This window comes from Syngnathus floridae, chromosome 3, assembly GCF_059516105.1.
Source record: "Syngnathus floridae isolate MCC-2025c chromosome 3, RoL_Sflo_1.0, whole genome shotgun sequence".
NCBI classification, from domain to species: Eukaryota; Metazoa; Chordata; class Actinopteri; order Syngnathiformes; family Syngnathidae; genus Syngnathus; species Syngnathus floridae.
The window spans coordinates 12877372-12896004 of NC_142415.1; the positions used below are offsets into that span (position 1 = coordinate 12877372).

At 40.2% G+C, this 18633-nt stretch overlaps 2 protein-coding genes across 2 annotated transcripts; both read right to left on the minus strand.

The window, feature by feature from the left end:
• Positions 1-45: 45 nt before the first annotated feature.
• Positions 46-6661, minus strand: lipca (lipase, hepatic a). The gene is made up of 9 exons (XM_088370729.1): positions 6437-6661; positions 5001-5188; positions 4387-4566; positions 4027-4144; positions 3730-3963; positions 2378-2623; positions 1736-1850; positions 1361-1579; positions 46-834 (listed from the first exon to the last, which is right to left on the minus strand). The coding sequence occupies exons 1-9, from the start codon at positions 6534-6536 to the stop codon at positions 723-725; spliced, it is 1512 nt and encodes a 503-aa protein (XP_088226855.1). The 5' UTR covers positions 6537-6661; the 3' UTR covers positions 46-722.
• Positions 6662-7495: 834 nt separating this feature from the next.
• On the minus strand, positions 7496-16523 carry aqp9b (aquaporin 9b). The gene is made up of 6 exons (XM_088370674.1): positions 16287-16523; positions 15676-15802; positions 13211-13348; positions 12955-13073; positions 12175-12392; positions 7496-10188 (listed from the first exon to the last, which is right to left on the minus strand). Exons 1-6 carry the CDS (start codon positions 16386-16388, stop codon positions 10026-10028), a joined length of 867 nt encoding a protein of 288 aa, XP_088226800.1. The 5' UTR covers positions 16389-16523; the 3' UTR covers positions 7496-10025.
• Between the last annotated feature and the right edge of the window lie 2110 nt (positions 16524-18633).

An 18633-nucleotide genomic window follows, 5' to 3' on the forward strand; every position in this document is an offset into this window, starting at 1 on the left:
GGGCTCTATGCTGGTTTGTTTTTTTGGGAGGTTTTGCAAATGGAATGAACGGTGGATTTTTTTTATTGAAACCCATCAAAACCGCATTCAAAAATTACAGAATGAATTCATACAATTTGCGTGTTTTTCTCTGCTTAATATGAAAGTTGTACGCTTTTTGTGTGTTTTACTGCCTGATTCTATCTAAATTTTAGAACAAGGGAGCAAGTTATCTTACTGCAGTCGTGCTCAAATTGAAAAGTCCCACCTGAAAATATAGCACACCAACACAAAGCCCCAATATACACACTGGCTGTAAAGTCCAACTTTTTAACATTTTCCACTCTTGTTGTTCCAGAGATTTAACACACTCTTGACATTTTTTCACATTTGCAATCTTAAATTTACTACGATATAGCCCTAGAAAAGTCAACATAATGTCACTGAACTTCCAACAGCGAGTTCAGTGTCACCTGCTAATATTTAAACTAGCCATGTTCAAATGGTTTTCTCCCAAATGCCAGAAATGTTAGAACACGGGTCACCAACCCGGGTCCACATGACCTGACTTTTTTGAACGCTATCTGCAGGAAGGTTGTGTTGCAATAAAAATTTTTTGGGGTTTTGTTTTGTCACATATCCAATGAAACCTTCCCGATCTTTGCACTATACATCCTCACCTAGACATGAAGCGGAGCCCAAAGAGAAAAACAGTCATTGGAGCAGGTGTGTGCCTCATCTCTTTAACTGTGCTTCCTCTTGTGCTGTTTTCGTGGCTCCCGCTGACAGCGCACAAACACTTTATTTTTGGACATTTCCACATGTCCATCATTTGTCATGGCACAAAAAGCTGTCCTACAAGGAGAAGGAGGGAGAGGGGGGGGGGGGCACACAGGCAAACTTTAAACACAGATACTACAAGAGGGAAGATCATCCACTAGATGGCGTTGAAATTCCACAGTAATGAATTCGAGTCTTGGAAAAATGTATCACCCTTATTTCAAGTCTCAGAGAGAATTACACTGATCAACAAATGTTTACTATTTTTTGGGGGGACTCAAAAAAAAAAAATCCCGAGATGTCATAGCTTTAAATTACAACGAATGGCAAAATCTACAGTGTTTATAACATGGTAATCATAATAATCATAGTAAATAATAAACATTTAATTAGTGTCCAAATAAGCTTAGAACTGTCACATCTGTGTGAGTTACAATCCATAGAAGCAACGTATGTTTGAATAAAAATGGTGACGCAACACATGTGGATAGGGAATTTAACAATAGTGACAGGCACATACGTATGTGTTATACTCTACTCTTATTCATAAGATCTTTTTTTTTTCCATTTTTGGAGTTGTGAAAAAGCCAGGTTTTCTTACCGTTCTTGTGTGTCGCCATCTTTGATGCTGATTTTGCCCACTGTCAGCAGTGATTTGGTGTCATGTCCACCCCATGGCATGATGGTCTGCACTCTGTTCCACATATTTGTCCACAAAGCTGAGCCCTCCCAGTGGACCTTGAGCAACATCAGATCTCCCAAATGTTTGTCCATGGTGAACAGGAAGGTGTACGTCTTATTCCCCAAAACCTGCTCGGTGCTTGCAGAGTTGAGAAATGAAGCTGTGTTAGACAATATACAACAACATCTTGTTTGATTAAGAAACTGCATATTTTGTGAATTATTAATTTGTAAAGGGTGTCTTGCTTGCAATAGTAGCGCATGGCGCACACGTATGACAGAAGGTGGTGCTCACAAGACAATGGGAAGTGCACCGCTCTCCTCTTCTGTGCCAGTGAGGGAGATGCTGAGCGAGGGTTTGGTGCTCTGCATGGAATGCTCAAACTGGATCCTCATCTGATAGTGATAAACTGTACAGGAGGAAGATTAAGGCAGAACGCTCTGATCATTGTCCATTTAAAAAATTTTTTTTTACTTAACCCATTTTAGCTGCTTGATTGAAACTTTGTCATTTCCAACTTCAGCTCTTTGAATACAAAAATTATTTTGGCTCAATTATGGCCATCTTTTTCTCATTAAAAGGAAATTGCTAAATGTCGGAATAATATTTTACTACGTGTTATAATACATTTGTGATCGCTTTTCGATTTTTGTTAACATTTTTTAGTGGAGTTGCCAATTAATTATAAAACCCCAACCCTATCCCCAGTGACATCTGTGCCTTTGGTTATTGTTCACTTTTTCATTCATTTCATTGAAGAAAGAGGATTTCAATTACAAAGCATGTTCACACAATGAATTACGTTCCTAAGTCAAGGCACCGCTGCATATAAAAATAATTGTTAAAAACCAAGCTGCAAAGGAAGCATGCTTTAGAAGCACAAAAAAGATTCATGGTTTATGGTAGAATCATAGGAGAATTTCTTCTTGTACGTACGTTTATAGGGCATTGTTGAACGTGTTTGCAGGTAGAGCCTCTTGCTGCGGTGTCCTGTGCGAACCTTCTTGATATTGTAGCCCAGCGTGTTGCAGCGGTTCTTTCGACAGTCCAAACAGACGCCTTTGTCAAAGGCCCGGTTGTCGCTGCACATGTAGCCCCTGATTGGGCGCTCGTCGTTCAGCACGGAGTCAATGAACAGGTGCACGGAACGCTCATGGGCGCATTTCACCGTTTGCCCGAAGCCTGCGGCATAAAATCAAAATGATATTTATTCAAGGCTGAATTTATTCATGACAGTTACAGTACAGTACTGTGCAAAATTTCTATATACTGACAAAATAGTAGGAAAGAGTTACTTTTTACAAGTTTTTAAAGATAGCACTCAAGTAATGACATCATCGAATAGATCTGTTGCATGTGGTATGTGCACTTTTGCCAAATGTGCATGAAAAACGGTCACAACTAACTCCGAGTCATCCTTCACTAAGGATAAAGAAAACATGCCTGTGAGTGTTGAACTCTTGAAGCATAGGTTATCTGAAAAATTCTGCGCTCAGTTAAAACCTTAACCCTAGTTTGAAATCCTAGTGCTATTTATATCAAGAAAAACAAACACACATCAGGCCTACCTTTTTTTCTTTCTGTTCTGTTTTTCTTTTATGTTTTTTTGAATATATTATTTATGTCATTCAAGTCAACTGGGAAAGATTATTTGAGATGTATGGAATTGAATTAAATCTGTATCTCGAGGCACCGCTGCTGAACAGTGATCAATCAAGCGGGCTTGGGCTGTGAATGGCTTTCATAACGACATCTAGATGAACGTAGATGGACGTAATTCCTGTCTAAGGCTGACACCTGTCACACGTTGCTGTTGTCACATCCCCTTTCAAGTCATCATGTGACTGCATAGCCTGGAGGCAGCTCGCCTCGGATAGCCGGACCGAGCACAGGAAAGGATAGGCACATGTTGCTAATTAACTACCGAGCTTGACAGATACTTTAATGTGGCGCTCGCCATCTTTTTTTTCACAGAGAGGCACCAAAACATCACAAATCAGCGAGCCACTCGCACTCAGCTGGAGGGAATTAAATTCATCTGCTCCAACGCACACAAGGAGTAACTGTCAACACTAGCGAAGATGAACGGGCTCAGCGCATCCAGGCTCCTCAAATCTCTGTTTTGAGGTGGCGGCACCAATTAAGAAAAAACAATGTTATGACAGAGCAGCGGAGGAGGATGCCACGCTGCCCTTCCTGTCTGACTGACGGTCTTTGCAAGATAAATCATTTCGAAATAAATGAATAACAATTTAACAATAACAACCACTACGATGCTCATTTCTTACCAAGAAGGCCATATTGGGAAACGTGCTCGTAGATGTTGTGCAGGTGGCATCCGGGTTGGAAGTCCCCCCCATTTGGATAAAAGTCATAATGAGCCACAGCCTGCTTGATGCCCACACTGAGACCCAGACTCTCATGGGTGAACGTGTGAATGGCGTCCACAAACTCGGCATCGTCGGGCGACAGCCTGTCAGTTGGCGACATGCCCTCAAACAACGGCCCAGCGGGATCCAGACCTGCGCAAATGTCAAAGGTCAGCAAGAATTGCTGTTCCCCACAAAATTGCTCTTCAAACTCACCAGTAATTCTTCCGATTTGTTCTGGCCCTTTAAGATAGCTTCCGGCAAATCCAGAGATGTGAGCGCCGAGACTATAGCCAATCAAATGAACCTTCCGGAGTGAATATTCATAGCGCTCCTGTGACAGCAGGAGTAATAGTCGTCTGTTATTACTTAATATCACGAGTATTAATAGTCATTGAAAACTTGGTGTCAAAGTTCCAAATAAGATATTTATAAAATCTTCATGTAATGCATTCAAATTGAATCATTAGTTAAGTGCAGTTAGCTTTGCAAATCCAATATTCAAGTGCAGTGTTATTGTTCAACTAGTCCCACTTGCAGAAATGTTGTACAGTTGGGGAAAACTCTTTTTGGTACCTTGAGTGAGGACAATAGATGTGCTATGTCTTTTCCAACTGTGCGCGTGCTTTGTGCCGCTCTGGGGTAGTGCTGGTGAGCCAGAGACAGCCAGTCGGTTATCACAACGTTGACGTCTCTCAGATGAGTCTTGAGGATGGAGGCGAACCTGCTCACCCAGCTCTCCATCATCCCGTCCACCTGACCAAACATCACAGGACAAACTCTTCTGCACTCGACCACCAAAACTCAATTTGGAATACAAGTTGGAAGTACAACCAGAAAAGAAATTAGTAAAAAGTAAAATAATAATAATAAAATAATAATAATTATCATTAGTATTATTATTATAACAACAGCAACAACAATAATAATAATGATGTAGAACTGAACGTCATCTTGTTTCTAACATTACGGTCACCTGATTTAGTTATTAAATGAGGGGGACATATTATCACAGGCTCTCAGTGTGAACAGCAAGCACAACAATAAAACTAGCTGTTAAATGAATGATCCAATCCAAAGTACGCATTGTGATCTTTTTGATAGACCCTCATTAAACCGCGCAGGTGTAGCCCCAGCGAGTTTTTCCCACGTCACGCTTCACAGCGAGCTGGCCGGCACCGTGACCTTACCGACCACCCGTGAGTGATGATGATGAGGGGATTAGTGGCGTTGAAGCCGCAGGATGAGAGGCTGTGCAGCTGCGTCGGCTCCAGCGTGCAGGTGTCCTCCCCCGCCACCAAGAGCCGGAAGAGCGAGCTGCTGACGTGGGGCTCTTTTGCCTTCAGAGAGCCCCACTTGTCTGCTGGGAGGGCCGCATCTCAGGGAGAGAAAACACACACAGGCTTATCTGTGAGTAACACAACACAGCTGACGCACTCTCATGTTTGCTCTCAGGTGAATAGTTACAAGTAATATCGAAACTGTTGTATTGTCGGAATTATGCGAGCGTAGCAATTGCATGTGGAAAATTGCTTGAGCCTTTATTCCATATCCTTGACATCAAGCTTGAGGTCTAGATAGCCGTTCACTTTGTCTTTGTGAATGCTATACAAAGTTAAAGACAGCTGAATTGAAATCTACTATACTGAATTAAAAAAAATGTACATACCAGTATATGGACTCTCGATAACACAGTCTTTGTCTTCACTAGTAGGACCATCCAGTGCATTAGTAGAACAACCATTTTACTCGTAGCATTTTTCTATTACAACTAATACAATAAAGTTCAAAATGTTTGTTGCAAACAGTTTGGACATTAATGCTGTGCAATGAGGTATTTTGCAAGTACAGTAATTTTACAGTTGCTACTTTACAGTGAAGCAAAATCTTGTGAGCTACTTGGAAAAAGAAAAACCGTCATTGCCATAGGAGCTCTCTAATCACCTCGCTCTGTTGTTTGTAATGTCAGTGAACCAACCAGCAAACCGTTAGCACGAGAATTTCTACAAATGCTATATTTGAGACTTGTTTCAAGTGCTTCCGCACACTAAAATGATGTGCTAGTGAAACGGGAATGCAGTGATGAAATCAAAACAACTCTGATGACTTGTTGTTTGAAGCTGATCAGAGCTTTTCATCATATTTTCATCACATGCATCACAATGTGTATTAGATTAGTGGCTTGAGTCATATTCAAATGCATAATAAGAAACAAGCAGTATAACATTTCAGTTCTTTTGTTTGTTTTTCAAACGGTTTTAAAAAAATACATTTGAGCAAACAAGCGGGAACCTTTGGAGACTTCAACATAACTTGAAAATTCTGTCCCATTACACTAACAATACCTAGGAAGGCTTTTTAAAAATTGAATTTTACTAAACATTAACTCTTCATTAAGCATTAACATCAACTTACTAAATATCACACAACATTTAGTAAAAAGTTTCAATTCTACAGCACTATATGTAGGTATGTGTGTATAACTACATATTTATATTATATAGTGTATGAATGTACTAGTCTGTGTATATGTTCTGTGTACATATACATACGGTATATCCACATATAGTATGTTGATATAAGTACTCACAAATACTTGCTAATGTGAAGTCCTCACTTTACTTACCTGTAGGATTTCCTCTCATCTTCCTTCCATCTCCAGCGTGACATGTTAGAAGTAGACAGCACAGGACTTTGAGTACAGACACAGTGGACTCGCTCATCATTCCTTCAATGAGATTCTTTTTTGTGTCAGAGTGGTCTCTTCATGGTCATGTGGACTAAAAGGACGAGAATTACAGTAAAGTACATAACGGCAAGGCCGGCAGCTGGCTGCTTTTGGATAAGGGGCACTGGGTCTGTGCTGATTGGGCGGCCGGGGTCAGGTCACGAGGATCGAAACAGCCATCAGGTTGCGAAACAGCCGAGGTATGAACAGTGTGGAGGGTGTCTGATGCAACACAACATGACCCATGAACTACCTGGCAGTGCTTAGTGCTCAAATAGAAATGATTGGAGGGTTCCGAGAAATGAGTGTGGAAATTTTCTCTATTCTTATGAAGTGCAAAATGTTCTCTTTCTGTATTGTATGTGTGACTAATCTATTACTATTGTGAAGTACTTTGTGAATTCTTATGAATAAGATTTATTCAAGACGGGACAATACTTTCTACTTTCATGCTTTTCCACCTTCAGCCTATCAGAAACAAATCCAGTAACATTCTACTATTCGCCTGTCTACGCCAATGAAGAAAAAAAAAGGATCATAAATACCCAGAAAGAATAGAGAAGCTCAGCTCATACATACTGTAAGAGCTGTTATAGTGTCAGGTTATTATTATTAGATGAGCTAAGGGTGCACTCTTGGGACTACGGAACCTTCATCCATTCTCCATGATCTTATATAAGCTTTATATAACAGCACTATATGGAAAAATGAATTGTGCATCAGTGTATTTCTTAGATTCCTCATTAGTCTAACAACGCCAAAGGCTGTCAAAGCATTTTTGCTTGACCCGTTTCAAACCATCTGTTAATGTCCTAAAATGGATTCAGTCACACTATCTACTTTGCGGCTTTGCCCAAGATAGTTCCTCAAGGTTACATCTTAGGACCACTGCTGTTCAATGCATTTAGCAATACAACTGTGCATCAGTTTCATAAAAAAAGAATCATTGGCACAAGGGAAAGTGCTCAAGATTTTTATCACATATTACTTTTTTACAACTCGATACGCTGGATCACCAAGGGGAGCAACACGTCCCCAAAGTGAGACTAGATAAGACTACAGATTAGACATGCACTAGCATAAAAAAAGAGGTTATGTCCAATTTTTTATGCTGAATGCGCCAGCCTACCAAATTAGAGCTCTCAATATTACAAGAACAATGTCTTGTTTTACAAGAAAAAAAACACAACCTGTAATATTACATGAAAAAGGTTGTATTTTGTCATATCGTGTCAACTGAAAGCGATGTCAAAGTGTCCATTGGGAAGTCAAGGCTCAGCTGTTTTCTGGGTTTGGTCACATCCCGTTAGCAGTGCAAACCCGAGCACATTTTGATATCAGTTTTCAGTCGACAGCTGAGGCCGCGTTAAAGCACCCCTATCCCATTGAGGAGCGAACAATTGCGAGTGTTTTCAACGGCAGTGAATGTTGCGTTCTCGTCAGGGTTTGTTTAAAGTCGCAAATCTTCGCTGGTACATTTTGTTTTGATCAAAATTTCTTTGTGGGAAAGGGTCTTAAAATCTTAATTCTTCATCCACAAACGCAATACAATAAAAATCTTGTGTTTAGACTAGTCTGGGCAAATAGATCAAATTCTTGCAGAGAAAAATGTTGCCTTAAGTTGTCCTTTAATCATGCAGAGTCACAATGAGCCATGAATATTTTTGGTGGGCCAAAAGAAAAGACAGGAGGGTTTAAAAATATTATTTAAAAAAAGGCTTCCCAAACAAGCTTTCAACCTCCTGTTGGAAATCACTACAACACCATTACTGAATGATATTCAATAAATATGTGAATTTTAAAACTTGAATCTTTATTTCAATGTCCATTAAGTGCACAGGTTTATCAATAATTCTGCTCTTCCACATTGTTGACCATATTAGTGAGAATGTTTAGATTCACATTAGGACGATCACATTATTATTGACACCAGGGACCTGCAAAAGAGCTCTAATGACAGGCAGGTCTAGGCTGTTTGCTTCCCCTTCTGTTTTATTGGCGACCAAAGTACTTGTATACACACACACGCACACGCACACACACACATGCATACACACACACACACATACAAGCGCAGACACACTAATGCACGCACACACAAGCACGCGTGCACATCCACAAAATGTACACAAGATAAAATAACTTCATGTGTACATTTCAACTGTCCTCAACAAATGAAACACACAATGTGGCAATTCATAACCCTATACTGTCAAGTCAATACATATAGGTTAAATGTGTTTAATATTTCTATCTTACACTAAAGTTCTATTTTCTACATGTAAACAATTACAGTGTTATAGGGCTTTTATAATGACGCAACCATATATCGCATAACCTTTAGGTGTCACCGCCACAGAATACAAAGGGACATGCATAGAATTGTTTAAGGCGGGAGTTTCTAGGAACAAAAAAATTTAAATGAAAAAGGAACAACTCAATCTAGTGACACAGCTCTGAACACATGCAAAACATAATGATTTTACCAAACACACAAGTACTTTGTACTCTAATGCATTCTTATATAGTGTAACCTCCATAATGCACACAGTAAACGTATCTGGCTGCTCAGACATGATTAATACAATTCAATAAATATCACAAGGCCAAATAAGCCGAAATTGCAATCTAAATCAAATTAATTAAAATTAAGTTGTTGATTTTTTTATTCTCTCTTGATTTCCTTAATTTAAATACTAATTTGCTGCATTCTTGTTTATTTATTCGGAATAAAATATGTGAAACATGAAGTTCACAAAACTGTGTAGTTCAACAATATGTTTGTGTGTGTATGTGTGTGTGGGGGGGGTGCGGCTTGGATAATAGTAAAAATAAGTAAGGGGCACTACATTATTTCCTCCAGAGAATAACCAAATGAACCTATTTAGGGGCTAACATATGCAATAGCTACAGTAAGTACACTACGTTTAATCGGCATGCTTTTTAAGATAGAATGAACGTGTCTCATTGTGTAAATACCCCTAAGTATACATGTACCCTTGACATATATAGTACATACATGATTCATGTGCAAGTACAGTTTTCCTACTAAATTGTTATATTAATAGCCTGATATATGTTCAGATTGTAACGTACCTAGATTTACTGATAATTCTGAGGAAAACCAATAAATTATTTTGAATGAAGAAATTCTATTGTAGTAAACACCTTGAAATGCTGTACCGGGTCAACTATGGTCGATGAAATGACCTTTTAACTAACTAACTAACTAACTAACTAACTAACTAACTAACTAACTAACTAACTAACTAACTAACTAACTAACTAACTATATAACTTGTTAACTAAGTAACTATAATTTAAAAAAATGCTTTAATAATGATAGAACAGGAGAGTAAATTATTTTTTATGAAACAATACTGTTTTTGTAATTACAATTGCCTTTCTTCATTGATTGGCTAGAAGAAATCATACATTTCTTCAACTGCTTAATAAGGAGGCGTTTATTTCGTTACTGTATTTAGTTCTAAGATAGAGTTATGATTTCATACTTTTGCTGGCCATTGTTTTCTTCCTGTGGTTTGGGCTCGGCATGGTGCAGCTCGATGAAAAGGAAGTAAATAGCGGCTCCCACTGCCCCGCCGACCATAGGTCCAAACACAGGGATCCACCACCAGCAACCTCCAGCCCTGCCAGAAAAACACATGAACATGAACACACACCAAAGTCAATTGATTTAATTTGTAATAAAAGTGTTAAATCGTCATGCGATTTCATGGACATATTTAATGAAAATACATGATTTGTGTGATCGCGGACGAAATTCTGCACACTTGCTGGCTAGCCGTGTGCATGAATGTTGATGTCTGGCGCATGTAAGCGTCCCGTCCTTATCCCTGATTAAAGTCAAGTCTTCTAATAAGCAGCTCTGTGTCTGCTGCATGTGTCCTCATTGTCACTTTGGCTCACTCTTTAAGTGAGCCATTAGTCTCTAGCAATGTAGCACAGCAGGTGAAAGCAGACACACATTTATTTAAGATGAAAGAAAAGGAAAAAGTGAACAAGTGACTGGTGGGGGGTGTTGTTGAGGGTTGGGGTCTGTCGTGTCCCTCCTGGAGGCTCCCAGGAAGTCCAATGCTGTCGGCAGGCAGCATGCCACCGGATTATCCACTTATGTGCCGCCTCATTTAAGGTGATCTGCCCAGGACACGGGCTCACTTTGTCAAAGTGAATCTCAAAACATGATTTTTACATAAGAGACTGCTATGTGAGGCAAAATGTTTTGGATAAATGTAACCGGTTTTAAATTAGGCCATAAAAAACAAAATAGGGGAAGCTCTGTAAATGTTTTCCGGACGGACCATAGTATTGGTTTCAATCCCTCTCATTTGTCACATCAAAACAATGCAGACTTGATTTGGATGAAGACACAATATGATCTCGAGAGTCTTTACACGACGTAACACTTATTGTTGGAATTTCAAAGCGCCTCTATGGAAAGTTGCCAACAGGGTTTTAGAAAGTCTGGTGCAACTGACACACCAACATGTCATCCAATCAGTGAGTTCAGATGAATACGGTCCAACTTTCCATGCAGGGACTTTGCCTGAGCAGGAATTCAAGCTTAACTGTGTGGCGCAAGACATTGATCATTGATGTATGATCAGCTCATTTGAGAAAGAATAAACATTTTAGGAGTCCCCAAAATGTTATGCAGTTTAGTTACTTTATAGGATCTTCGATAAAAATGGATGGGTACTATCTAATAAAGAAGCAGTTGTCAGTTAGGGTTCATGGACTTGGCCGTGTTGTTCTCACAAAGATTTTTCAAGGAATCCCAAAATATGTATACTTGTTTTTTATAGTTACAGTGCAATATGTAATATTCTACAAAATTGCCACAATGTGCACCATGTAGTGGAGTGTGATCACACTTACAGTAGTTTAAAGTCAAATCTGACTGCAGGGTCAAGACACCTCATCATCATTTCAGAAACAAAATCATTAAATATTTCATATCACTGGCAGGGAAATGTTCCATGTTCTCCTGAATGGCACGGTACAATTCCAGAATGCACATATACACGAGCGCCTTTTGAAATATTAACAACAAAGAGAGTCTTGAAAGGAAAGAGATGTGGCTGTGACTTCTGCTTTTCATGCGGGGATGTGCACTGAGGGAGTGTTAGCAAGCAGTGAGCCAGGGCAACAACACTGCACGTGCTAATAGCATCAAAATCTTATGCCCCCAATTTTTAAACACACAACTACAATTTTCCATTTTCTATTACGCAATCTATGAGTGCGGTTGTTTTTTCTAACTTACTGGAAGGTGATTGGTCACAACTGTGCAACGTTACCACAAGAGCAATTTGTTAATTTTTTTTCAGGAATGTTAATTTGTTTTGACATTTCAGAAAATTACAGAAACATAAAATCCGACCTATCTTGTGTTAAGATTTTTTATGGCGTTTCAATGGTTTTTGTTTTTTTGATGTTACAGTATAATGTAAGTTTCCCAAATCAGAACCATACAAACAAAATAAGGTGTTGACTTTTGGGCTGTGGCATTTTAATTCATTTCACGGAGGGAAATTGAGTTATGACCTTAATCACGGAATGAAATAAACTCACACATAGTCAAGGTACCAGTGTATTTCCTGGGGTTCACTTACCTGAAAACATCCCACCCCCATCCCGCCACAGCGGTGAAGAGTCGCGGGCTGAGGTCTCGTGCAGGGTTGATGGGATAGCCGCAGTTCAAACCCATGGACACGGCGATGGCCAGGATGATTAGGCCGATGCACAGTGGTTCCATGCCTTTGGGGGCGCCGATATTCCTCGAGTCTGTTATGGCCAGGATGCACAGGATCAATGCAGCACTTCCTGCCACCTGACAAGACATACAGGCACTCAATCCGTGAAAACACCAAACCACAAGCAACTAAACTAAGATGCCGCTTTTAACAAGATCTTTTTAAATTGCAATCACCCGTGATTGGTTTAAGCTTGTTACATGACTTCCCCTTTACCCTGCTGGCTTCTCAAGGCAGCTTTATGCGAAACTTACGGCTGTTTCCATACAAATCAGAAAACGGCAAATGTAATCCTCCTGTATGGCTTTTAATGTTGCAACCCACATCAACATATCCCAAACACGTGATATCTATTTTCAGCATTGTGCGCAATTGTTCACTCGTCGGCAAACAAATCACATCAACGTTAACGTTCGTGCCCAAGAGTGCACAGTATGTGTACTCTCAAGCATCTTTACATGCTCTAGTAGTTTCTACATCCAGGACAGTCAGTGTTGCGTAACATTATTTGCACTCCTCATCATCAACAATTCTATATGGAAACCAAGAGCACAGATCAATGGGCAAAGTTTTGTCTAACAAACATACAGGTACTACGTCGCAACACCAAAATTGAACATGGCCTCTTTTAGTTATTACCTGGTCAAGGAATCCGTTGAGCGTAGAGAGATGCTTAGCAGGATAAGATGCAAATATTCCAGCAGTGGCATTCTCTCCGATAATAATAAATTCTCCATTGCTAAATTCCATTAAAGCATCTATGAGAACAACAAATGCAATCAAAGAACAGTGAAAGCACAAAATGCACATGTAGACATGGAATCAGTCATAGAAAAGATTTTCAACAAACACAAAGGAGTGTAGCCAGAAAATGTTCTGAGATATTTTCACTCACCGTAATTCAACAAATATACGCAGCAGGCCCCAGCAAAGGCCCCTAAAAACTGTGCGGCCACATACACGGGAAACTTCTTCCAGGATATCTTGCCCAGCATCATCATAGCCAGGGTGACTGCAGGATTCACGTGGGCACCTGGAGCAACACAACCGCAAACACATCATCATTGTACTGATGGAAAGGGCTCATGTTTATGAGGTGAGTTGAGCAGCTTCATTAAGACAAAAATAGCCATTTGCCAGCATTTTGTGACATTTAGAAGCACTTACCGCACATTATAGTCAAACTTTTTAGGCCTGGCGTGAATTATGCATAGATTTTTCCCCATTAGGGGCAACGTTTGATCCAACAGTCTGTGCATCTGCTGGGCAGCCACAAAGGTTTTCAGAGGGCGGCACTTACACTTACTTACGAGAGCTCGTTTGGAGCTGGAGGGACCAGAATGGCATCGACGGAGATCCAAGAGCAACAGCTTGCTCGTGGTACCAGCAAGAGCAAAATAGCAACAAAAGCAAAACAGCCAAGATTCAAACATCCAAACCCTCTGTGAGTGGGTAGTCTGCTCAACCAAATGAGCCAAAGTCACCCGGCAAGCCGCAACCAGGAACTGGTATATGTGGTAACCAGCTAGTCTTGTTGGTGGCACCAGCTAGCAGCAGTGCAACAACAGCATGTTGGTATGGCTTAGTTGGTAGAACAGATTGTGTGGCTTCCCTCAAGGGCCGTTGTGACAGTGACACCAAATAAATGTTTAATCCTCTCATATTAATACATATACACAACAAATGGATGGATTACTAGTTTTGAAATCAGAAATAATATTGTTAAATTATTGTTCAAATGACTGTAAAAAAGTAATAAAAGAATCTCAACATTATTATTTCTTGCAAATGCAAATTAAAGTTTGGTACAGGTTTTAGCAAGGATCATACAAGTTGACATGATTTGCTTTGGCGGGCCATATAAAATGACATGGCGGGCCGGATCTGGCCCCTGGGCCTTGAGTTTGACACCTATGAGCTCCACCCTTCACCGACATCATCCACCCTAAAACTCCAGAGTGAACAACATTCCATCCAAATGTTGCGGGCCTGCGCTGACAGTGTGGGCTCATTTATTTAACACTCTGGGATCTCCGTTTTGACCTCTCTGTGGTGACACCGCCGGGGGGCATCGACCATGCGTCCATTGTTCGTCTCCCCATCCTGTTCACAAACACCGGGCGCGACAAAGCAGCCAGAAGCGGCGGGCCCGATTGCATGTGACATAATCTGGCTGAAGCGGCTTAAGGCACACGTAGAGCGCGGGTCATTAGAGTGACCAGGATGTGTCACACTTGCGCTCCGCCGTCGTCCGAAATGGGGGACTACAAAGAGGAGACAATTGTGTTTTCTTCGGCGACGGGGGCCTCCCGCCAGGGAAGTCTTGAAAGGCAGGCTCGTCACACCTGACCCCCTACCCCCCTACCTTCCTCTCTGGAGACCCATGCCCCTGTAAAGCTCATTAGTCCAATACCTATGATCATCTTCAGACATGTCGTCCCACAGAAGCTTCCCACTGTGCTGTGGACCCCGGGACCCAATGGCCCAGTCATGCAGCAGAAGCTCTCCATATATTAACTTCCTTGTCCTCTCAAGCCTTACCACTAGTATTCTCAGTAACCACGGAGTGAGCAACTAGACAGCGCAAGCATCATCCACTCCAACCAACTTGTCGGTGCAGACAAATTACACCAGCCACTACATCAGAATCCGAATCAGAATTTTGATTGGCCAACATGAGGAATTTGTCTCCCGCAGTTGGGAGCATTCTAGTAGTACCACAGGAAAAAAATAAGAACACCATGCATTTTGGACATAAACACAAATGTATAAAGTTTAGAGACTCATTAGCAATATGAAGCATCCAATCAACTGTTCAAATGATCCAGAGCTGCAAAGATGGATCTAGTAATCCTAGCAAGACAGAGTATAATGGCAAGGTAGGAGATTATGAAAACATGGGAAGAAGGCACATCTCAGCGATACTGCTGAGGTTTTATTGGATCATATGTATGACTTTTAATCTTCATTACTTTCCATGGACTAACAGGTGATGACTGAAATATCAGTCTCCTTTTCTTCTAGCTCAGATTAGATTAAATTTTTTTCTTGGGTTCACCTCAAATGCTGCTCTTGTCTTTTTTTTCTTTTGACTTTGTTGGTTGCAACTACTTTGGTGCAATTGTGAATATTTCTGCTGTGGATAAAGTACCAAATCTATCCATTCATCTAGCTTGTAACTAGATCCACAAAGACTATAAGAAACTTCATTGGTTGTCACATACTGATTTGCATTGCGCACTGTATCGATTATAAAAATGTATGGATTTCATGCTTTTTCAGCCGTGTAAATAGCAGCTATTTGATTGTCTGCACCACATTTCGGACAAGTAGGCAAACATTGTGTCCAGGTGCTTTTACCTGAAACCCCTCCTGCAATGTAGGCGGCCATCATAAGTCCCAGAGTGAAGCCAAGGTGGATGGAGAGGGGCTCCCCCAGAGCTCCCTTGCTCAGGACCGCCTGGGCCACTGAACCACATCCAAAAAGCTGCGAGACACACAGGGACGAGAAGCCGCTCATTGTTGTTGTTGTTGTTTTTTTCCACCATTCCAATTATAGGCAGCCTCAACACTAGCCCCTTGTCCAACAAGAGCTTCCAACTGCCAGACGCAATTTGTCCGAGCAAAATAAAGAATCCCCCCACTTAGTTAGGACAAAACAAATGAGAGCACTCATCCACACATAAGAAGTCTGCACTAATGGGTCACAGTCATTGAACTTAGGTGGTGACAGGTGGAGGTGGAAAGAAGTGGGGAAAAGCTCGCAAATATACCACATGTACTGTAACAAGCAAACATTGTGATGCTGAAGTTGTTCCACATCAAAGTGTGCGCTATGTGTCTTAATAGAGACACATATGTGACAGACAGCAGAGTCCCACGAGAGGTATGGAGACACCTAATTAGCAGCTTTAAAGCGGCGGTTTAAGCTGAATGACAGGTGCACACAGGCAGACGGGACGGCTACTCACTATCAGGACAAATATCCCCAGAAACTCAGCCAGGAACTCCTTCAAGATGTCTCGCCTCAGGGCAAATCTTGCCTTCCACTTTCTTCGGCATTCACTCTCCATTTCCCCTCGTCCTGTTATGTGCTCCTTGCACACAATAAACACATAACGAGAAGGAGAGGCGAGAAGCAACGATGCTCGCTGCAGGTTGCCGCCTCCCACTCCATGCCAGAGCCCCGGTGGGATGCATCTCCTTTTGCCACCACTAGTGGGGCTACTTTGGACACCAAGTACTACCTCAGAAAAATAGCTCTCCAAATCCCATCAACAGACCAATACTGGTAGCCTATACTGGCATACAAAATGAGGATCCCCTCATAAAAGTGTATTTAATATCATTCTAAGTGAATGTATCCTCATGACCTCTTTGAACATAAACACTGTGCTTAAATATTGGAACAAAAAAATACCGTCAATATTAATTATAAAGTAGTGCACATACAATTTGAAGAGAAACTGTGCCTCAATAAATGTTTTAAAACAAACAGATTACGTGCAAATATATTTAACCCAATCGTTAAATACACCTGAAATGTAATCAAACAGTAAATCCTTCACATATCATTAGAGAAAGCCCACTAAGGCAATTAAAAAAAATAAAAATCAATTCTTCTTCTGATAATCCCATTGCTTAATTGGATATATTGTATTTTGCAATAATAGTGTAAACACGAAAACATTTTTGCCCATTCTTCTTGTTCTGTGACTTTGAGTGTGTATGGCTTTAAAGGGCAAAGCCTGGTGTGGTGAGTGACATGGGTGTTGCCATAAGAGAATAATGTTGGATCACTGCAGAGCTTCTGATGAACCCCAAATGATTAGATTTTGCACTAAAAATTTTAGAACATGCAAGCTCATCCCCCATCATTGCCATTCCAAATGCAAGTTGTTCAGCTCATTTGAAACATCTGCTTTCCACTCTCCAATTCTTGCCACATTTCCAATTTTCCACACTACAGGTACAACAATTAATCCACAAATAATCGATTATCAAATTAACTGAGAATTATTTTTGATAATCAATGAATCATTCAGGCACCTTTTTAATGTAAAATTGTCCAAACATCAAAACTGCAGCTTCTCAATAGTAAATATTTCGCAATTTCTGGCATGCTACATGAAGGTTGGCTAATTATATTTGTGTGGAAACAAAATAAAACTTTTGCTTTTACTTTAGAAAATAACAGAATCATAATTAATTTGCATGTGGATTTTCTGAACTTTCAATTTGAAATGAAGTTATGTTTTTGAAAAAGGGTGTGGAAGTTATAATATTATTTTAGAATCTGATTCAAGAAAAACTTCACCAGATTAATCGATTATGAAAATAATTGTTAGTTGAAGCCCCATTTCATTCATTAGTTAATAAAATATATTGTAGCCATATTTTGTTGTTCAACATATTCTGCAACAGTCACCTAAAAATATTTATATATTTTTTATGATAAATATATAAATAATAATAATAATATTTATGATAAATAAATATATAAGCATATTTTATTTATTTGTATCTCTTTTTAAGGTGACCGCGTCTGTCGATGGAGGCCGCGTCCATCCAACAGAGGGAGCTCCATGAATGCGTTACACAGTCTTGGCTGAGATTTGTTACCCCCGTCCGCCTGCCGCCTTATCTTCCATTCCCTTGGTTTTATGAAGAAGAGCTCAGGCGACATGCTTGAAGATGCGCGCGTTTGCAATGCAGTCATCATTGTTACTGTGTCATCTTTGAAGACACGCACACACTCTTGCTTGGTGTCAAGAAAAAGAAGAGTTCTGATGATGTGCTGATGGACAACAAGCGTCCTTTTGTCAATTTCATCATCATGATCATCATCATCATCATCATCATCATCATCATCATCCACAGCGGTCTCTCATATGAACCTACTAAAAGTTTCTTCTCTCAGGGACATACTAAACTAGGTAGTAGTTTGGACACTCTGATGCAGGCGAAAGGATTTGGCCGAAACATGTCGGTAAATCACAACCACTGTTTGAGATAAAAGAAATATGAGATTAAGTGGAGACAGAATGGATTATGTTAAATTATATGGTAGCAAGTATTAGTCAGAATTAGTTGTGATGGTGATAGTAGTGGTAGAAGTAGTCCTACCACTACAACAGTTACTTAATAGTGGCAGTAAATTTATTAGTGGTAGTATCAGTCATATTAGAAGCAATGGTTAGAAAAGCATCAGTTGCAGCAGTACGAGTGGTAGTAATAGTAGTCTCAGTTTTAGTACAAGTAGCCGCTGTGATAGAAGTAATAATGGCAATACAATTGATAATAATAGTAGCAATAGAA

What these genes read in the sequence shown, in the direction of transcription:
- lipca (XM_088370729.1), bottom strand. Translation starts at nt 6,536, where the DNA reads ATGATGAGCGAGTCCACTGTGTCTGTACTCAAAGTCCTGTGCTGTCTA. An exon ending in ATCTATTGTCCTCACTCAAG is followed by an intron (nt 4,145 to 4,386) that starts GTACCAAAAAGA and finishes CTGCTGTCACAG; the next exon opens with GAGCGCTATGAATATTCACT. An exon ending in TTCCCAATATGGCCTTCTTG is followed by an intron (nt 2,624 to 3,729) that starts GTAAGAAATGAG and finishes TTTATGCCGCAG; the next exon opens with GCTTCGGGCAAACGGTGAAA.
- aqp9b (XM_088370674.1), bottom strand. Translation starts at nt 16,388, where the DNA reads ATGGAGAGTGAATGCCGAAGAAAGTGGAAGGCAAGATTTGCCCTGAGG. An exon ending in TGGGGATATTTGTCCTGATA is followed by an intron (nt 15,803 to 16,286) that starts GTGAGTAGCCGT and finishes TGTGTCTCGCAG; the next exon opens with CTTTTTGGATGTGGTTCAGT. An exon ending in CATTGCAGGAGGGGTTTCAG is followed by an intron (nt 13,349 to 15,675) that starts GTAAAAGCACCT and finishes GTGTTGCTCCAG; the next exon opens with GTGCCCACGTGAATCCTGCA.